The sequence below is a fragment of the Pagrus pagrus genome (assembly GCF_965226575.1).
Source record: "Pagrus pagrus genome assembly, chromosome: 20".
NCBI classification, from domain to species: domain Eukaryota; kingdom Metazoa; phylum Chordata; class Actinopteri; order Spariformes; family Sparidae; genus Pagrus; species Pagrus pagrus.
In genome coordinates, this window is record NC_140207.1 from 15,640,649 (window position 1) to 15,661,268 (window position 20,620).

General features: G+C 43.8%; 1 protein-coding gene across 5 annotated transcripts in view; it reads right to left on the minus strand.

Annotated features, from left to right (window-relative positions):
- Positions 1-20,620, minus strand: part of zfhx4 (zinc finger homeobox 4) — a 95,174-nt gene that overhangs the window by 16,708 nt on the left and 57,846 nt on the right. For all 5 annotated transcript variants that reach the window (XM_084340482.1, XM_084340483.1, XM_084340481.1 and 2 more), the window contains exon 7: positions 2,186-2,284. In XM_084340482.1, the coding sequence (XP_084196608.1) occupies positions 2,186-2,284 (99 nt within the window). The remainder of the gene's footprint in view (positions 1-2,185; positions 2,285-20,620) is intronic.

Genomic DNA, 20,620 nt, shown 5'->3' on the forward strand with positions numbered 1-20,620 from the left:
GTATTTTCTTCGCTAATTTGAAGCAGGTAGAGATCTGTAATTTCCTTAGGCTGCCTGACAGGCTCATTTCCATGCCGGGGCCTTTGTTTAGTTGGTTATTTATAAGAAGTGGGCCCCTGAGCCATGGTGGCGACATGCACCATCTACACACACGGCACAAAGCTATCTGGAAGTAATCCACATCGGGGACATTTGCATGGAAAATGTAACATGGATTATAATTAATCTAAAGTGACATGGGATTATAAAAGACAATGTAAATGAAGCAAGGGAAAAAAGCTCTTTCTGTCTTTCCTTGCCCCTCCCCCCTCTATCTCCCTCTCTCACTCGTCCCCTCTCTATCTATCTGCCCCTCTTTGTTTAAAGGATCTTGGTCTCGGAGATGAAGTGCGCAAACACACTGCTCACTTGGTCACACTGTAATCCCTTCCCTGGAGATCTCCGTACGGACACACACACAATCACACACATGCACAGAAGTGAACATTTCAAGCTTGCCAGAGATTTGGGGCTGAGGATGGAGATGCTAAATCTTACTACTTTAAGCTGGAAAAAGAGAAAAACAAGGCCCTGTCTCTGATGATAACCCTAGCAAAACAACAGGCTGACAAACCAGGCTCCCTTTTGCATTTTCTGGCATTTGACTTTCTGAAACCTCCTTTAATCCAAATGCAAAATAAAACACCAAAAAACCCAGGAGCAATATTATATCTGGCTTCCTGAGGAAATCCAAGGCGATTCCTATAACAAATTATTCATAAAAAAATAAAAAGGCACACGTTCTGCTTTATTAAATAGATTTCTGACATGTGATAAACTACAACCGGGAACAAGCACATACGTAAGCACGCTTTGAAAGTAGGAGGGACCTGGCCACTTTTTTCTCTCTTTTTTTTTTTTGCATGTGTGCGGTGGTGTTAAATGACACTGGCGGTAATATGCGGCGGTAAATGCATGGATGGTGGTTCCCCGCCAGTCCGTCAGACAGGCCTGTCAGAGAGATAGAGCTGAAAGATAGATGACTAGCTAAACTAATAGGCCCCAGCCTCACTCAGCTCTCCTTCTGCCTCATTGAGCCTCACATTATGGAGCTAGGTATGGCATGCTAGGAAGAGGAGGTGGGGAGGGAGCTTGAGATGGATAGAGGTTGGGAGTTGGAAGGTGTGTGCGTGTGTGAGTTGGGGGGCGGGGAAGTGGGGGAGACAGAAAGAGAAGGGGAGACATTAGTAGAGGGAGAAAGAATGAGAGAGAGAACCCCATGCAATGACAGAGAAAAAAAAAGGAGGAGAGAGAGAGAGAGAGAGACCCCATGCAATATTCATCCCCAGCCATGGATTTCCATCTCATACATAAAAAGACCATATGAATTCTTATTTGGGTAAATCAAATCTAACAAAGCCAGGGCTATCCCGACCACAGTCTCACAGCAGAGGCATTATGTGCTCCCTACCTCGCCCAAAATAACAAAAAAACACCAAGCCGTCTTGTACAGATTGTCGCCCCTCCCCGCTTACAACATTGCCATTCTTACAGACCAATGAACAGTGCTTTCTATCTTGTGCTCTTTTTCTATCCGAGGTAATGCCGGGTGATAGGGTCACAGATTGGACAACAATTAAGGGATGGATTGAGCCAGAAAAAAAATAGCAGAGAAAGAAAAATGAAGGGAGGGTGAAGGGGAAAAAAAAAAAAACTAATTTAAGGGTTGCAGGGATGCGGTGCAATATTAGAAAAACATATACACAGGCCCCCCCATCTAATCCTGCGCTTATGAAAAATTAATATGTCATCGGAGAGGGCACAAGAACGAGAAAAGATTAATGCAAGGCGCTTATAAATTACAAGCACGCAAACTGATTTGATTAAAAAATAATCTGGGGCCTGGACATTGCCTGGTAATATCCACAACACTCAACTTATCCCTCTCCCTTTCTCTCTGTTTTTTTCTCTCTCCTTCTTTCCCACTCTCTCTCTCTCTCTTTCTCTTTTTCTCTTTCTGTCAGATGGAAACGATTAAAGCAGGTCACATGGAGGCTAGTCAGCAGCATTCACATGTTACACACACATGTTAGAACCTTATCTTAGGCAGAGAGAGAGAGATGAGCGATAACTTAGAGAAGAAGGGAAGCTTACGGTTCATGTGTGTGTGTGTGTACAGTACGTGTGTGTGCGCGTGTGGACTTACGGTCAGTTCTCCGGCTGTCAGTCAAGTCTCGGTCAGAGAGGTTGTGTCCAGGCCTGGAGGAAGAGCGAGGAGGTCTCTCACCGTCCTCAGCAGTGTCTTCTGAAAAAGCACAGAGGAAACGACTACATTACCCAGGATGCTCTCTAAAAAATGGTATATGCTGGCTGAGGCACAAAAAGAAAGAAAAACCTCCCGTGGTTTATCAGATATCAGATAATGCGATATCATATTAGAGTCTTTTTGATAATATTCCTGCTTGTACATGTTCAGTTAATCCTCATAAAACCTTGACCCTCCTGTACCGTATATCTCACCAGCAAATAATGCTTCTAGTGACGTGAACACATGTTCTGTTGAAAATAGCCCGGCCGTGCCACTTCTACTGGGTGAAACATAATACATTCAAGGCCTGAAAGCAGACAGGTTGTGTGACAACAAAACATGTCCCACATGGAAATTAGTTCAGTCCGTTTTGATCCACTTTCCAAAAATATATATTCAAAAGAACTTGTTACGAGTCTATATATTTTCTTTTAAATAAATGTTAAAGATGCACTACATAGTTTTCGCAAAGGAAATTTAAACTCAGAAAGGTAACATTTACATTATTAATAAGATAATAATACAAACTCAGAAATATATTTATTAGAAATATGTATTTGGTATATTTCAAGTGAATAGACGAGCTGTCCTCAGAGTGTAATAAGGTCAGGTTATTTAGTTGTGATTTAAGTCTGACTTAAAGTTCTTCCCCAAAACTACATAGTGCACCTTTAAATCTTTTTCCTGTTATTGAATATGTATTAACGATTGTTTCAGGTTAGACAAATGTAGTATTACAGCAATGATGTACAGAGAAATAATACCGTTTTAATGTGAAAACATAATTGTATGAAAAAGCTATACACTGTACTTTATTAAAAGCACTGTGAATAACAATATTAACATTATCATACAGCCTCAGACACACATTTCACTGTGTGAGGTCACAAAAGTAAAAATGTAAAATTGAAAACGCATGTATAAAATGTGTGATGTTACTGTATATAGATACTGTGTCTATGTATTACTGTATAACTCTGTAAAAAAATGAGCGTGCATGCACACACACACACACGCACAGACACACAAACCAACACACACGTGCAGCTCTGTACTATTAGCAGATTAGCCTGCCCATCTCTGAGAGTTCAGCCCCTTGTTTGATAATTCTGTGTATCTGCAGTGTTCTGCCAGTGGATTAAAGTGTGTGTGTGTGCGTGTGTGTGCGCTTTGTGTGTGCGTGTGTACAAGTGTGTATGTGTGTATATGTGTCGCCAGCGCAAGCTAACACTAATCCTAGCCAAGCCCCAGCGCTCCCTTTCATCCAGCCATCATTTGTCTCCGGCTGGGCTGATGTCACTTTGTAATGAATTTTGAGCAGTCTGAGAGAGGCCAGATAACCAGGCATGCGCACGCACGCACACACACACACACACAAAAAACATATATACACAAATATATAGTACCCTCCTCCATCTCAGGGTAGCACACACAAAATGCAAAATCAAACAGAAACACTTGCACACAGGCGTCAAACACACGCAGTATCATATTCACACACACACACACACACACACACACACACACACACACACACACGGAGCAAAAGCGTTAAAAATTTCATGTCTTCTAAACGGGGGGAAGGGGGGCTCTCTTTCACCACAAACCCCTCACTCTGCCAGAGAATGAAACTGGTGTATGCGTCTGCGTGCATGTGTGTTTGTGTGAGTGTGTAAAAGAGCTGCGCTCATCAATCCTGCACTGCCTTAATAACCATATTTTACAACACACACACACACACACACACACACACACACAGACATATTCATAGAAATCAGGCAAAGGGTGCATTGAGGTCAGCTTGCATTTGCATACAATCACTTTGGCCATTGTATGACGAACATAAGGGGTCTGCAAAAACCCCCCTCGGAAACATGATATGATTAACCCTTTCACATACGGCGGGGTGCACACACGCGCACAACCAAAAGGACACACACACACACAAAAAGACACAGACAGACACATAGACTAAGTGCTGGCGCCGTTGCTTTAAGCGCCAACACATTAAGTGGACATTATATACAGCATGAAATTTTCATGGCAGATGCTGGCATGTGATTGAGGAGAAAATTTCTGGTTGTGTGTGTGTGTGTGTGTGTGTGTTCGTATTCATGAACAATGTTGTATTTCCCACATTTGCACACGCGTGTACACACTTTGCACACGTGTATACACAATCTATTTCAAGGTGTGCATCCGTGTGTGTGCGTTTGTGTGTGAAAGAGCGAGAGGAGAGTGGGACTGCACTCTGCTCCTGATGTTTTATTAATACGTTGGTGACAACGGGGATGAAATATCTCCTGTCAGCCAAGAGAGCCCGGGCTGCAGAAATTGCAATTTTCACTGCTGGTGCTGCAGCGTCCATCTTTGTATTTTAATTCACCCCACCTTCGTATAGAGGGAAAACAGGAAGGATAGCCTGTGCATCTGTGTGTGTGTGTGTGTGTGTGTGTGTGTGTGTGTGTGTGTGTGTGTGTGTGTGTGTGTGTGTGTGAGAGAGAGAGAGAGAGAGTTGGTGTAAATGTGTGTGCAGTGGGTTTGTAAGTCCTTCTTCACTGGTTTATCTTTTCTCTGTACTTGACTTTTGTTCGATGCCAAGGAAAAGCAAATGGCACAAATCGAACAGCATGTTTCACAGAAGAGTGGGAAAAGGAGGGGAGGAGGAGGGTCAGAACAGAAATACAGAGAGAGAAAAATAAGCTCTCCAAGATCTCGCACACTGCAAGGTCAGGACAATGTCTCAGAAGAAAGAATAAAAAAAAAACATCTCAAAAAGCAGGAGGAAAAATAAACACCTTTTCATTTCCTTTGTCAATGTCTGCCTTCATTCCTTCAGTTCACCCCGCTGTATATATAAACATAAATATGTAACAAAATCCAGTTTAATTCTACTTTATCATTATCACAAAATGTTTTCACTATAATAATATACTGTAGCTTTTAATTTATATCACAATTACATTTAATTCCATATAATTTCTTTGACTTTAAACTGTTAGTCAGTGGTCATTATCATCCACGCGATCTCAAATAACACACTCAGAAAAATAATCAGTGTTTACTTCAATTTATTTAACTTAAAATAAACTTCACGAGTTTAACCTTAATTTGTCTGACACCGCTTGATATGATGCAAGCTGTGATTGTGCGATTTACGTGAGCCTTTTAAAGCAAATTCAACCCCCCCATTTTCTTGCAAAAAGACAGCAAAGTCATGGAGGATAAGGGGTCTGGGGAAAGAGGTCATAGAGGCAGCTGGTGCTTGATCATGACATTACTAAACCACCATCTTAAGTAACCTCTAGGGGGCAGTCTACCTGTAGCTAGACAGGACACAAGAGAAACGAGAGACAATGAACAGAGGGGAGGAAAGAGAGGGAGGAATGAGGGTGAAGAGTGGGTGAAGGAAGAGAAAAAGAGAGAGGAAAGGAGGGGTGATCATCTGGGCCTCATCAGTGTTTTTTTTTTACTCCTTTCCCCTTCTAGTCGGTTAGATCTGTGGCGAGTATGTGTGTGTGTGTGTGTGTGTGTGCGTGCGCGCTTACAGGGAATGTGTTTCCACACTGAGGACATTCCCAGACGAGCTCTCTCAATACATCAGCACAGCGTCTGCCCTCTGACTGACCCTGACAGTTACACACCACATGAGTGTGTACGTGAGTGCGCGTGCGACCGCGTGTGTGTGCGCAAGCGTTCGAGTGTGTTTGTGTGGATGTGCGCCATTGATCAAGTGAGTGAGACAGTGACTGCATGTGTTTGCATGTGAGTTGTCATGTGCAAGTGTGTGTGTGAGAAAGAGAGAGAGAGAGAGAGAGAGAGAGAGAGAGAGAGAGAGAGAGGGAGAGACAGAGGGTTCTGCGGCAGGGACTCTTAACCATCAACTTAATCGCTACCAGAGGACGCACAGAGCAAAACTTTCGCAGTCACCTTCCACTGCCTCTGTGCGTGCACACACACACACACACACACACACACACACACACACACGCACACACAGGGAGTGGGTCAGGCTGTGGAGGGTGTGTGATTTTGGCAGCCTGGTGGGACTCTCTTTGATGTGGGTCGGACGGAACATTAAAGCCGGCCGGTGAGCTCGAGCTAACCACAGACCCTGGGTCCGATTACCTTGCAACCAGCACCAGCCTATATTTAACCGTTAGAGAGGAAGAATAATTAAGTGACTCCTGATCAGGGCTACAGCTGAATCAGCCTGGTTTTAGATAAAACTATTAATTGGAAGCCAGTGTAACCAATTAGGTCCCTGGATGAATAACTCTCTTGTTTGTCCAATAAATAACATGTTTGGTTTCTATGATGCTGGGGAAAGGAATAATTTTAATGGAAAAATATTTTAAAATTGCTCATGAGACATCGCAGTCGAAATTAAAATAAAAAAACCCCAAAAAAACAAGCTCCGACAGAAAGATGGAGAAGGATAGGGAGAGAGATAAATAGAAAGAGATGTTTGCAAAGAAAAAAATGGAGGAATAGACATATGGGAGATGGAGGCAATGGAGGATGTATTGAAAGTGTCAGCGCAGTGAGTTTGTGTGTGTGTGTGTGTGTGTGTGCCCTCTAGCTGTATAATGACCTGCTCTGAGACCACTCGCTCCCCTTGCCGTCTCCCCCTAAGGGCCCATAACCGCCATGCCGGGTCATTATGTGCCCGTTGGAGGACTCAGTCGTACAGCACACAACCGTGGAGCAACGCCGCGCGCGGAAGAAACTGGACACGGAGGCTCCAAAATGGCTGAATTCATTAGCTGGGCCAGAGCTGCCTCTAATTTGCTTCCTCAGGGCTAGGATGGTGCTCATTAAAGGGGTAAAGGAGTAAAAAAGAAAGCCTTTTTTTTTTTTTTTTTTTTACATTATTGTTTATTTTAAATCATGGACACTATGAAAGCGGAGCATCAAACGAAACAGTAATTGCTGCCAAAGACAGAAATGTATGCGAAATGCTACAACAACTAGACTGAGAGGCTAATACTGTGTAGCTGTTAGGACTCCGTGTGCTACAATATTATCAGTGCTGTTGTGTTTTATGTCTAAATATAATAATAAAGACTAGATATGGTCTTTGTCTGCTGTATCTGTGGTAGTAATGCAGCCTTAATGTTTTGCGTAACACCCATGACTGCCATGTCTCCCCCACTTAGCCGTGATGTTGACGCTGATTTCTTCTTACAACTCTGGCCATGTCCCCTGTGAGACCACGTGTGCATGTGTGTGTGCATGTGTGTGCGTGTGTGTGTGTGTGCGAGCAATAGGGGCCCTGTGATGTCACATTCCTGCGCCGCGCGCGTGGCTCTAGTTTGGCCCCTAGGTTTTAAAGGGGAAAGCTTTGAAACATTACACCATCCCACACAGTCACAGCCTTGCACACACACACACGCACACACACACACACACACACACACACACACACACACACACACACACACACACACAGTCAAGGGCCAGTGGTAATACTGCCAGGGTAATAACCTTACAGACTTACTGATCTCCCTCCCTCCCGTCCTCTCACCCTCAAATCTTTATTTACCCTACTCTCCCTCTTTATCCCCCCCTCTCTCCCCTCGTTCTCCCTGTACCTTTCCCCCCGAATTTCAGCGCGTTTAACAAGCATTTAGATCTTAACCAGATGTTGTTAATGTAGCATGTCTAAAATACTAAACATCAACCCAGCAGAGAGGGGGCTACAGCTCCTGCACAGGGCCTGGGAATAACTGACACACTCACACACACACACACACACACACACACACACACCTGCACTCCCTCACACACACCTACACACGAAACCCTCTACACACATTTACTCCCACACAGCGTTCAACGTATTTCACGCACAGAGGTCCACAGCCCACATGCTAACATGTAAACAGACACACACCAGCACAAGCAAACACACGTGTTTCCATCCACACGCTCCAATCCGCCCACAGCCTCTCACTTATTGCTTAAAACACATGAGAACTTATTACGGCAGCAAAAAATATCTATTGTTTCAGGTCGACTCTGAAAGCCAGACAATGGGATTGTCACATTTAATACGCTCCTGGTGTGAATGTCAATAAGTTGAACTGACAGAATAAGCTGAAAAAATGACTTTTGTGTAAAAAACGCTTGTATCAGCAGCTCCAAATTTGCTTTGTTGTTGTCAATTACGACTTCCTGAGACACTTCATTGTATTTTCTTTCACTCAAATTGCCCGCTCCGCTGTCTTGCAGGCGACTAACAAAACACCTATTACTCCTTTGAAAAAAAAAGAGGAGAAAAAAAAAAAAAGGAAGAAGAAAATCATATGAATAAACATAGCCAAGATTAAAGGCTTGCATGTCTTGCTTGCTGCGCAGACAGAAACTGTTGTTTTGTGTTAAGAGGGGTTTCATTTTCGGTGCTGCGAGCACTGGGGGCGATGATGTTAATGATTCTTTAATAGCAAATACAAAAGGTTTTCACGGGACAAAAATATGGCTTCAAAAGGTTCAGTGGTGGAAAAAAAAGTGCCGCAACACCTGGCCTTATACAATAGGCTAGTACACCTACTGTACGCCTCCACACGTGTGCATACATACACACACACACACACACGCACACACACCCACACAGACACACACACACACACAAACACCTGCATCTTACACAACAGCCATATTGCATTTCGGCTGTTTGAATCACCTTAGGCTGAGTAGGTGAATTGAGGAGGCGGCACGGCAAGCTTACTGAGGGATTTAGGAATAATTTGAAAAGAAGATTCCTCTCCTCTGTTTCATCCTCCCCCCCCCCTTTCTTTATTTTCTGTTTTTCCTGGTCTTTTATGATTCCCCGGTCCAATATTTATCTAGCCCCTGATTATAAACATCTGGCCGATGGGGCAGTCTGCACAGCGGCAGCCGCAAAACACACACACACACACGCACACTCACAGAGAGTCGCACACATAGTGGAAATATCACACACGCTCGCCAACGTGACCCTGTCAGGTCCAGACTGGAGGACGGAGGGAGGGAGAACCAGAAAGAAAGAGAGCGAGAGAGAGGGACCAGACAGAGACGGAGACAGAGAGAGAGAACTAGGAGCTGAGGGTTAATGGCCTTCCCATCTCTGTGATAAGAATTCATTCTGTTCTATTACCAGCACTTATCTACAGAGGCTGCTGTCTTTCCCCTCTCTCTCCCTCAAAAAACACACACACGCGTACACACACACACACACACACACACACGCACGCACGCACAGCCAGGGTCCGAGATCAATAGATGAACCTAATGAAGAAAGCAGCTGTTTCTCGGCATACCTGCTCAACTCTATCAGCCCAACAAGATCTCCCTGCCGCATTCATCTGTCTATCTATCCATCCATTTATCTATCCACCTATCTATCCATCCGTCCATCTATTTTTATATCTTTTCACACAGCTATCCATCCATATACCTACCCTATCTGTTCCTCGGTGCCTCCATTTATCCCTCTATCTGTCCATCCATCACTACACTGGTAAACAAAGATACCGGCAGGATAGATATAGTTTGCAATTGACCAGACTGGTCCTTGTCATGTATTCAAGGTTTATTTATTTTCCGGGAACTAATACGAGGCAGGGAATCAGGGAATCTAATAAAATGGCTGCCATGGTTTAAGAGAATGGCTGTGTGTGTGTGTGTGCGTATGTGTCTATGCTTAAAATAGGCCTGTGACGGGCAGTGGCCAAATGGATAATGCTTAAACAGATCTTTATCCTATTGGGCTACTGTCCCGTTTTTAGCTGCATAAAAACCATCTGCTTTCAGAGCCACCAAAAACAAGACTGTAATCCTGGATGGAAATCAAAGAAAAGATTTAAGTAGATAGAAAGGGCAGATAAAATACAGTTATAGGATCATGGAAAGTTGTATTGTTTATATGGGTGTGCGGTTTTCATCAAGTCATTTCTTAAAAATAAAATTTAGGGACAAGAGCGCACAGAAAAATGAGTCATCCTTGTGTTGAAGAGCTACACATTTGTGATATTTCATAATATAAAATGCTGCATTAAATCTCTCAGCCAGGATCGTCGTGTGTTTGTGTGAATTACACATAAAGAAATGTGACAAAAAAATTACTTCAGGTTTCTATTCATTCTATTCATTTTCAAAGCTTTTCTATGACTACATTCCTTATTGATGGGTGCCTCATATGAGCCTGGAGCACCACATAGCTGCCATTAGCACATAACAATTTCATATGCTGACAATAAGTTCGTGTGACACGTCTTTTTGCCAGAGAGGAGTGCGCAAAACAAAAATGTGTGTATCATCAGGGCCTTGTTATGTGTTGAGGTTAGGGAGGATGGCAGGACTCTTCAACATAAGAAGAATAGAGTCACGGAAGAAAAAGAAAAATATCTTCGAGCCCAAATATTCATTAGGTTGCTCAGAATCATCTCCAAAAATGACCACATGGAACCTGTAATACATGGGCACATGTGTTCACATTCAACACACACACACAAACAGACACACACACACACACACACACACACACACACACACACACATGAATACACAGACCTGGGGCAACTGCCCCGGAGATGGTATTCACAGACGGTTACAAATAAGGAGTGTTGGCTTTCCTCTGACTTTCTCAAAAACATGCAAAAAATGTCCATTTCATTACTGGCTAAACAATGTCATATGGGCCCCCACTGGCCCTAATAGAAGCAGACAAAGACAGAGCAGCACACATATGCTTCGAATAAATCAGATTACTGAGGGAGAGTGGGGGAGAGAAAGAGTGAGAGAAAGAGGGGAAGAAAGAGAGACACCGCCAGACACTTAGAGGATTGACAATATTCCCTTTTCTTGCTACCTCCACCCCTCCCCTCCTCGCTCCTTCCCTTCACTTTCTTAACTCCCCCAACTCCCCCCCCAGCGGGATCTGTTTTAGATTTGAGCCAGTGCTAGAGCCATATCTCTACCTTATCTCTGCTAGCCGTCAGAAAACAGAAAGCTCCATGTTTCCATGCATTAGAGTCCCGGCCCCTGACACGCCACTTGAAAATCTCACAGCCCCTCAAAATGGTTGAGCAGGAAAATAAAGCAGGGAAGATATCATTTAATCAAATGAAATTCAGGTTACCGGGTTGCTTCAATATCTTTTTTTTTTTTTTTGAGTGCGCTCTGATACAGTGTCATATCAAAGAAAATGTCAGCCGTGAAAATTATGGAAATGCATTTTTGGCATTGTGACAACAAATGTCAGCCAAAATCCCACAAAATGAGATCACTCTTTGAAGAGGCCACAAAGCATCATTAACTTTATTTGAAAAGCCATCAGAATTTGAGGGGCTGTGACATTTTTTACCCCCTGACCACCTCTGGGTATCGACCCCCATGAAGATATCCCATTGTGTTTTTGGCTCCAATTACGGCTCTTCTCTGACGACTGTAAAGGGAGGTATTGATTCTCCTTAAAGTTGTAACAAAAAAAAGAAGAAAAGCGAAGACAGGGTGGGGAATATGTTAACAATTTGAAGAAAAAAGGAAAAATCAATATTCAAATGACTCCTTACATTGATTTATAATTAAGTCTTAATTGCGGCTAGGCTTGGACTTTCAAACTGCCCGATGACGTTCGCCAGGAAAGAAGATAGGGGAACATTATTGATACACTTTAACAGTGGTGGTCGCCCAGACATTGATTCAGCTGCTTTGCGGTGCCTTTGGCATGCTCTGAGGATCTAAATGCATTTGAGGAAACACACATACGCATACGTTTCTGAGAAAAGACGCACATACACCTGCATGCACAAACAAATACACACACCTAAGTGAACTAACACAGCATAATTAACCTTCATCCGGGAAAAGTCAGGGCTGCCCTTATCTGCCAACTTGACTGTGCATATGTGCGTGTATCTGTGTGTGAGAGCGTGTGTGTACGTGCTGTAATTACACCATTAGGTGTGGAACTGATTGACTTCAGATGGGGTTGGTGGAGGTATTATTCTAGGCGAAAGAAGTGAGTGAAAGGAATGTGTATGTGTGTGTGAAGTGTGTGCCTTAACCTCACATGCAGATTTTTGTATCTCGCTGCTGTGATCCAAGTGTGTATGTTTGCCTCTTCGTGTGCTTCAACCCATGTGGCGATGTGTGAGTGTGTGTCCAAGCTCAAATCTGTGTGTGTATTTGTCCCCACGGGCCTAATCAGGTATCAGATACCTTTTGTTTTGGGAGCTCATTGATGGATGAAATCTTTATCTGTGCTATTGATCAGGAGGGCGCGGGTCCTAAACTGTCTGTCTAGCTGCCTGCCTGCTCCAGCTCTAACAAGATTGCCAGGGCCGAGTATATCAGTTAACATTTAATCAATGGCAGCTTAAGACACTGGGGCTAAGGGAAAGAAGCCCACCGCTTCAGCCCCCTGCCCCAAACCATTACCCGGGATTGAAGGGGAACTATACTTGCGTGTGTGTGTGGGTTCCAGATGATTACAAGGGATTGGGTCTGGTTGATCACATGTCTTCAGGGGACAGAGGTGTGTGTATGTGTGCGTCAGTGTTTACAGGCATGCGAGTGCTGGTTTGTCGATACATGTTAATACGTCAAAAACGCCAGAGGGGGCTGGTGTGTGTGTGTGTGCGCGCTACGTTGCTCTGAAGAAAATAGGAAAACTGAATGAAGTGACTGATGTGTTGGAAAAAAAAATCACCATTCAAATCAAGCGAAGGCTTCAAATTGAACACGCCTGTGTGAAAACACACACACACACATACACACACTGCAGTGAAAAGATATGACATATCAGGCAATGCGTGATTTTTTTTTTCTGCCTGGCTTGCAAAAAGCCCCCTGATGGTAAAATGCAAAAAAGGAGAGTCAGCAAAAAAGAAATATGATCTCTTAGACTTTTTTTTCTTGCTTTTTATTTTACCATCAGCTCATCTCGCTGTAAATGAAACCCCATCAGATCTAAGAGGCTGATCCTTCGTCTCCCATCTCCAATTTTTTCTTTCACTTTCTTATTCATGCTATCGCTGGACCTCATCATCATCAAATCTCATTTTGAGAGAATTAAAGATGTACTTACAGCATTTGCCTACATGCTGTGAGCTTCAGAATGACTGTGGAGGTGTGTATGTGTGTGTGTCAGGGGGTTGCTCTGACGGGGGAAGCCCCTCTCACGTCCCTGCCTTTCGTCCAAAGCCTGGGAGATTCCCACCACCAAAAATCAATGTGTGTGAGAGCATATGTGCGCCTGTGTGTGTGTCAAGGTTTTGTAAGACAAATCTCTCCAGCGTGCGCCGCTTTAGTGCTATTGAACCAGGCTTCGATCACTCGGCCACTGTGAATAATGCAAGGGAGGCTACTGCTCACTTACAGCACAGGATGCTTGCGCGTGTGTCTATGTGTGTGTACGCGTGAGTGTGTGTGTGACAGGATGGTCCTTTTTCCTTCTTGCAAATGCAACAGGGCAGTTCTTCGACGTTCCTCCACTTGGCCCTCTTAATCTCGTGTCAGATACAGGAACTCCCACATTGATACTGTCTCTTTGAGTGTGTGCGCTCCACATATGTGTGTGTGCGCGCCACTGTGTACGCTGGAGGCTCCTACAGTAGACGGGAAGAGCTTAACTCAAGCAGACAGCTCAGGCCTGCACTTTGACACACCCTGACTCATTACATACAGCCGGCACACAGTGGAATATTGTCATTAAAAAAGACAATTAGATATGAAGTCAAGGGAGCATCGCTTACACACACATGGACACACACGCCTGCAAACACACAGCGCAGGAAATATAGGTGAACACACTCTCGTCTTCATATCCCCAGGTATATGAAGCGGAGATATTAATAATCACGACGTTACAGAGTAATTAAAATGATTCCAAATCATGAGTGTGTGTGTTTTGAGTGTGTGTATGTGTGCTTCTGTTAATTAAGCTGAATGATTTGATATGACACAAACCATAATGCTTTAATGGTGTCCTATACTTGATGCGGCTGGAGGGGACGACAGTTGATGAGGCTATAGGGAGAGACAGGGCGACACGCGCACGTACAAAAACAGATACAGCTGCTCACTGGCTCTGCCTAAGAGGAGCATCTCTTTTTTCGACATAATTATCTGTGTCATCACTTATGAGGCAATTAAACAAACATCAGTTCCTATTTCCTCTCCCTCCGTCTCTCCTCTCCTCTCATTCCGCTTCCTCATCTTCTTCTCTCCTGCCATCTGTGCACCCATCGCCTCTCCTCTGCTCGCTTTATTTAATCTCCTCCTCTCCTCTCCTCTCCTCTCCTCTCCTCTCCTCTCCTCTCCTCTCCTCTGTGACTCCAGACAAGGTTTCAATTTCAGCATGCTGATTGTCTCATTGCCGACTCTATGCATGTCTAACACTTACTGGCACTCTGGGGACCGGCAATACACACCATAGAATGCCTATTACACTCCCACACGTTTCTGGCGAGTGTGTGTTTCATGTTTGTATGCGTGTGTGTGTGTGTGTGTGTGTGTGTGTGTGCGGTTGTGTTTGTGTGGAAGGGGTGATGAGGGTGTAAAATGCCTATTACGCTGAGAGTCTGGTCTCTCTTACACTGGAGAGAATTCTCCGGCGCCTAAAGAGCAGAAAATTGCAATGCTCCTCTTCCTCACTCCCCATTAACCTGCTTTTGAAACAAAGGCCCGGCCAAGGTACGTGTGTGTGTGTATGTGTGTGTGTGTATCCTTGCCCATTAGCCCCATGTGCCATCACGGGTAAAGTACCTTGTGGGCCCAACCAAGCAGAAACACCAGTGTCTTTTCTTCATATACCCTCCTTTCCTCTTTGTTTTCAATTTATTGTCCAGGCTACTTTTTGCGCACTGCACTTTTACATAACAACGCTCTCTGTTCACCATGTTTTTGTCTTTGTATCCATTCATTCAAATTCCGGGAAATGTATATTTTTGTGCCCCTAAGTGAACCTGTCAGTCATTTCGTTCCTCCTTTCCTTCCATCCTTCATAAGAAATAGCAAAGGGAGATCGCATCTTATGAAGAGCTTTCGAGATGACTAAAGCAGCAGGCATATTTGTCTAATTTGCACAAAGACATCTACATCAAAGCACAAATCAAGACCCAGGCTCATTCAATGGATTTTTATCAGTCTATCCATTTCTTGTTCTTTTTTTTTTCTCCCCCAGCATCCCTTTTCCTCTCTCTGTCACATTCCTCTTTCTCTCTCTATTTTCAGAGCGTTATTAGAACATGATAAAAGCGAAAGGGATGTCATGACACGGGACCCCCTGTTAGCATTAGGAGGTGGGAGAGAAAACGAACGAGAGAACGAGAGAGGAGGGGGGGGGAAAGGGAGAGAAAAGATGAAAGAGATTTGTCTGGAAATTATTGCTCACAAGGCATTGATTCTCGGCTTTAATCTCACACAGTGTGCTCAAATTTCCTATTAGGGAGATGAAGAAAAGGAGAGAGAGAGAGGGAGATGGGTCTTATTCACATAGGTGGGGAGGTGAAACTTGGCATTGCTCTCAGTGTTTCTTTGGGCAGACAAAACACATCATTTTCCTTATCCTGGAAAGGATTTTTTAAATTTATTTTTTTAACATGTGCTGTCTTGCTTTTAGGCTATTAGTCTGCTGTAAGTAAACATTGGAGCCTTATTGCTACTGAACCGCTGGAGGGTTACAGAGACACACACACATACGACAAGCCACTGACAGCTGCTATAGCTGCAAAGCTTCCTCCGGTTAGTGACGATTAGCCTTGGCTATAGGTAATCAATAGCTGCTATCAATTCCATACCTCCTACTGATGGATGAGGTAAAGGAAACAGAGAAGAGAAGTGAGGAAGAAGATAGCAACAGAAGGAAAGACTTTGTTTTTGTTGCAAGAAATAGCAGAAATTCTAACTGACAATACCTAAAGTAATGTCCCTGCTCTCTTCTTTGTGCAAGTGTGTGTGCATATAGGCAGCCTTAAATGTCCATCTGTGAATTGAATCATCGGGGTCCGAGATTAGCGGCTGCTTGGACCCAGTGAGCGTATTGCCTGGTTACCGCGGCTCCGGCTCCACACAACCCTCCTCCCATCACCGGATTGTTTGTCTTAATGCTGTGTGACATGGCCCATTGTTTTGTCCATCTGTGGTTAAGAGTCAATGGACAGAGGGTGTATGAGGGGATTGGGGAGAGAAAAGAATGGAGGTGAGGGAGAAGAAAATAAAGAAGAGTTGGGGTGAGTAGGAAAGGGGGGGGTGAAGGCAGGAGAAAAAGGAAAGAAACAAGATGGGGACAAGAGCTGAAAGGTGAAAAAAATATTTAAAGAGAAAGGTCAGAAAGAGACCGAGAGTAAGGGAAAACATGCAATAACCATGGGATTTCAATATGGACCTCGGACTCTACATTCACCACTTCCTCCTCCAGAGGCTTCCAGTTCCATATGGAGCGGGGCCCTGAGCTCTTTGTGATATCACCGATGTGAAAGACGTCCTGCCCCTGTGACGCCAGTCCCCTCTTCAAAGGGTTAAGTCATATTTAGTATGCGTCCTCATAGCCCCACGGCTTTGTATTGTAAATAAGACTAATGTGGCATTGGTCAGGTATGCTAATTCAGATAATCAGCGCAATTTCTGCAAATTATAACTGTCAGTGTGGTGGGCACAGAACCTTGGCGGAAAACATGAGGGAACAATTTAGCCCGGGTAATACCCCTCCACCAAAGAGCTGCTCAACTCAAAGAAAAACAATCGGCCTGAGCCCATACCGCCCCGACACACCATTTCAAAAATAGTTTATGGTGAACGAGGCTCATTTTTTTCTGAGGCACAAGTCAGCCTGCTGCCCGTTTTTTTCCCCCTATGTGCACACACAGACCGCAAAGTAATTATAATTCGCTTGGATGGAATTATTCAAAAAATGACCACATCTTTTACTCTCTCAGCCATAGAGAATATGGTTTTGGGAAATTTGGGGCAAATTGCTACTTGCCGAAAATATAATAATATACATATATGAATGTGTCTTATTTTGATTTGACAAATGATTTAAAATGCAGTGCATTGTCTCCAACTAATTGTACAGCAATAAAAAGCTACATACTTCACCAAAATCCTCTTGGGTAAAATCACATCACTCTCATCAGAATAGTTCTCCCCAGGAGCTGCATTTTACTCATGTCGGGCACATAAAATAACATTCCACGTTTTTATTACGCGAGGAATGGATCCCGCCTGTCTGAAATCTGTGGACTTTACCTTTTATGTAAGTAACTTCCTGCTTCACAGTAAATGAGAAAGAAAAGGTCACGAATAATTTATTAACTGTAGGTAATCAGTTGTTTGGAAGTAAATCAATATGCAGTATAATTATCTGCCTTAACCTCTTAAACATCTAATCCAGACATAGATATCTAATGGATGAATACATCAGAGAGAAGGCATGTGCAGCAGCAGCAGCACAAAACGGTAACTAAAAAGGACAAATGTGTCCTCTGATGAGCCAGTCAGCCGGTCTCACCTACTGCATTCTGACTTGAAAAAGAAAATGGCCACCACTGCGCCGACTCCAGCGGTTAGCTAGATCTGGGTGTGTGTCGCATCCTTTCTCTCACTCCTTCGGCCATCCATGACTGTTTATGTAATGGCCACAAATTACTGAGACAAACCCTGGAAATAGACTTCTGTCTGAGGAGAGACCATCTTAGAAAAAAGGGAGAGAACCGCTGGAATGGCGAAACCACCCCCATCACCCAGAGGAAAAAAAGTATAAGATGAAGGAGTGAAAGTGAGGGAGGAGGGAAAATCTTATAGCTCAAAAAGATGCCTCGGTGTCATCACATCTAACTGCTCTTTGGGAGATGTCGAGGCCCTTTCCCACAATGAAAATTGAATGACTGTTTTTGGTGCTTCGACTCAGTTTGCGTTGGGTAAATTTGGAAACAAGGAATGTCGGCGCACTTCGAAACAAGCAGGATGGCATGCTCTCTGCCTGTTTTCCATCACTTCCTGCTGGACGAACACAAATACACATCTACATGCACACAAGGGCACATATAGTGCTAATAAGTGTCCATTAGTCTCAGTTTTTAGCCTACAGCTGCGACGTAAATGGTTAGCACAGCTACGCTAATTTGACTAGAACAGAAAATGTCCCAGAGCCTTATCACTCAGAGAAAACAAAAGCCTCTGGAAACACACACACACGCGCACATATACACACACATACACCCACACGATAAAAGTGTTGTTGGTCTCTCTAAGTCAGAAGAGGTCTTTTGTTTAAAAGGGGGACTCAGACAAAGAGGGTCCTCTCCCTCCCTCTTTAATGCATGTTGGGTGGTGGCGGTGGGGCGGGGGGGGGCATAGAGGGATGGAGATGTGTGGGTGGTGGGGTGGTGGAGGGATGGATGACAGACCAGGCTCTCAGAAATAATTACCTCCATAAGATCCCATCTCCCTTTCCTTTTTGTGAGGGACAGAGGGAACGAAAGGGGTGGGGGGAAAAATGACAGAAAGTAAAGTATGCAGAAAAGGCCCTAGTGTTTCTGCTTGGTCTGGCTTATGAGGAGCTTTACACATGATGGAGCACTGGGCTAATGGGCGAGGATACACACATGGAAAACACACTCACGCACACGTACACAAACCTCCTCACAGTGTTCTTTATGGCTAAACAAACGGTCAAATGGTTGAGACAGAGGCGGCAACAGAGGAACAGTCAGACGAGGGAGAAAATCACTGTAACAACTGAACTTCAGAGACTGTTAATGTCTCCAAAAATCCAGCTAAACAAATTGTTCAAATTATAAAATCAATGATGGAATACCCATGACTCGCAATCTGTCATATTTTTCTTATTCTGCTTGCATTTTGCTAAACAGCTCTATTCAGGGCGTAACTTCATTATAGAGTGGAGAAGGGCACAAAAAAAATCTAATTTCTCTAACAACTTTTGGACGACCCTCAAAGCAAAATGGCCTCCGAGTCCTCCATGTTGAGAGCCAATTCATTTATGCTTGCTCTTCTGATGCAAACTGGCATTTTTTTATAAACTCAATTTTCTTTAACACTTCTAATTGTACACAGAGAGGGACGATTTATCTCAGCAATGTGGGCACAGTGGGCTTTTTGTCTCTGAAGGACGCCGCTGGAAGATCATGGCAAAAAGTTTCTGCTGTATAGCCAGCGGGGGCAGATAAGCGCACACATACTGTACACGCTCACACTTCACAATGGTGTTTACCTAGTGTAAAGGATGAGATGATTGGGCCCAGGTTTGGGGAATTACAGACTCAAAAGGATAACAAAGAGTGAATGGTTCTCAAATAAACATGCACCCGCAAACACATGCATTGACATACACACAATGCAGGCCAGCAGACGTGTTGCCTGTACACTCCTGGCTTTGTTCAAAACACCTATATCCTTGCGGCGCGTCTCTGCAGCACTGTATCCTTAATTAGGCCATAAAATCAGCATCAAAATTGTTTAATGAAAGCCATTCACATGTACATAAAGTCCAGAGCATTAGAACTCTTATTCCCAAATGGGCCTATAATTATCTGGCTCAGTGCCAGGTCCCAGGCTTTAAGAGAAAGATACCGGTCAGCACTTAAATTAATCTTTTTCATACCAGTCTCTAATGAACAGAAAGTGCTCGAGTCAGGAGTTGTAGCCCCAGAAAACTAACAGCGTACGCATACACATGCACGTACACACACAAACAGAGGGTCCTTAAACTGAACACTGGCTGGAAATGTTGCCTACTGTAGAGTCTTTTCCATCAGTGAAAACATTCACGTCATCTATCACTATAGGAGGCTAAGGGATTATAATACACCATTTCTTCCTTATAGTATAAGCTACTGTAGCATGTAATATCCGCATGTTATTGTGCAATTTAAAACACAAAGGGCTCAGCTAAAAATATACTGTAAAGAAAAAAAAAAACCATGTTCTATTTGACTGCAGAACTACAGAACAAGAACACAACCTCGATCCTTTGCATTAACTTTCAGCGTTTGATCTCTGGTTGAAACGCTCTCACTGCCTACACCTGCCAAGTGTGTAAGGCCTGCAAGGAAATACCTTTGAAACATTTACCATGTACCTTGTGAAAGAATACTGTTGTTCACTAAAGAATTATATGGAGTGGGCAAGAGGAGGGCATCCAAAAAAGTGGCTTAGCATTTTGGACGCTGCCAGTGTCCGCTTAAGCTTTGCGCTAGCTTCCTCATGGAAATTCACCATGTGGCATCAAAGCCAAGGTATAAAACGAGGGCCCGAGCAACAAATATGGTGTGTTTTAAGAGTGGAACATTTGAAATAGGTGCAGCGGGCGAATATTGCTTT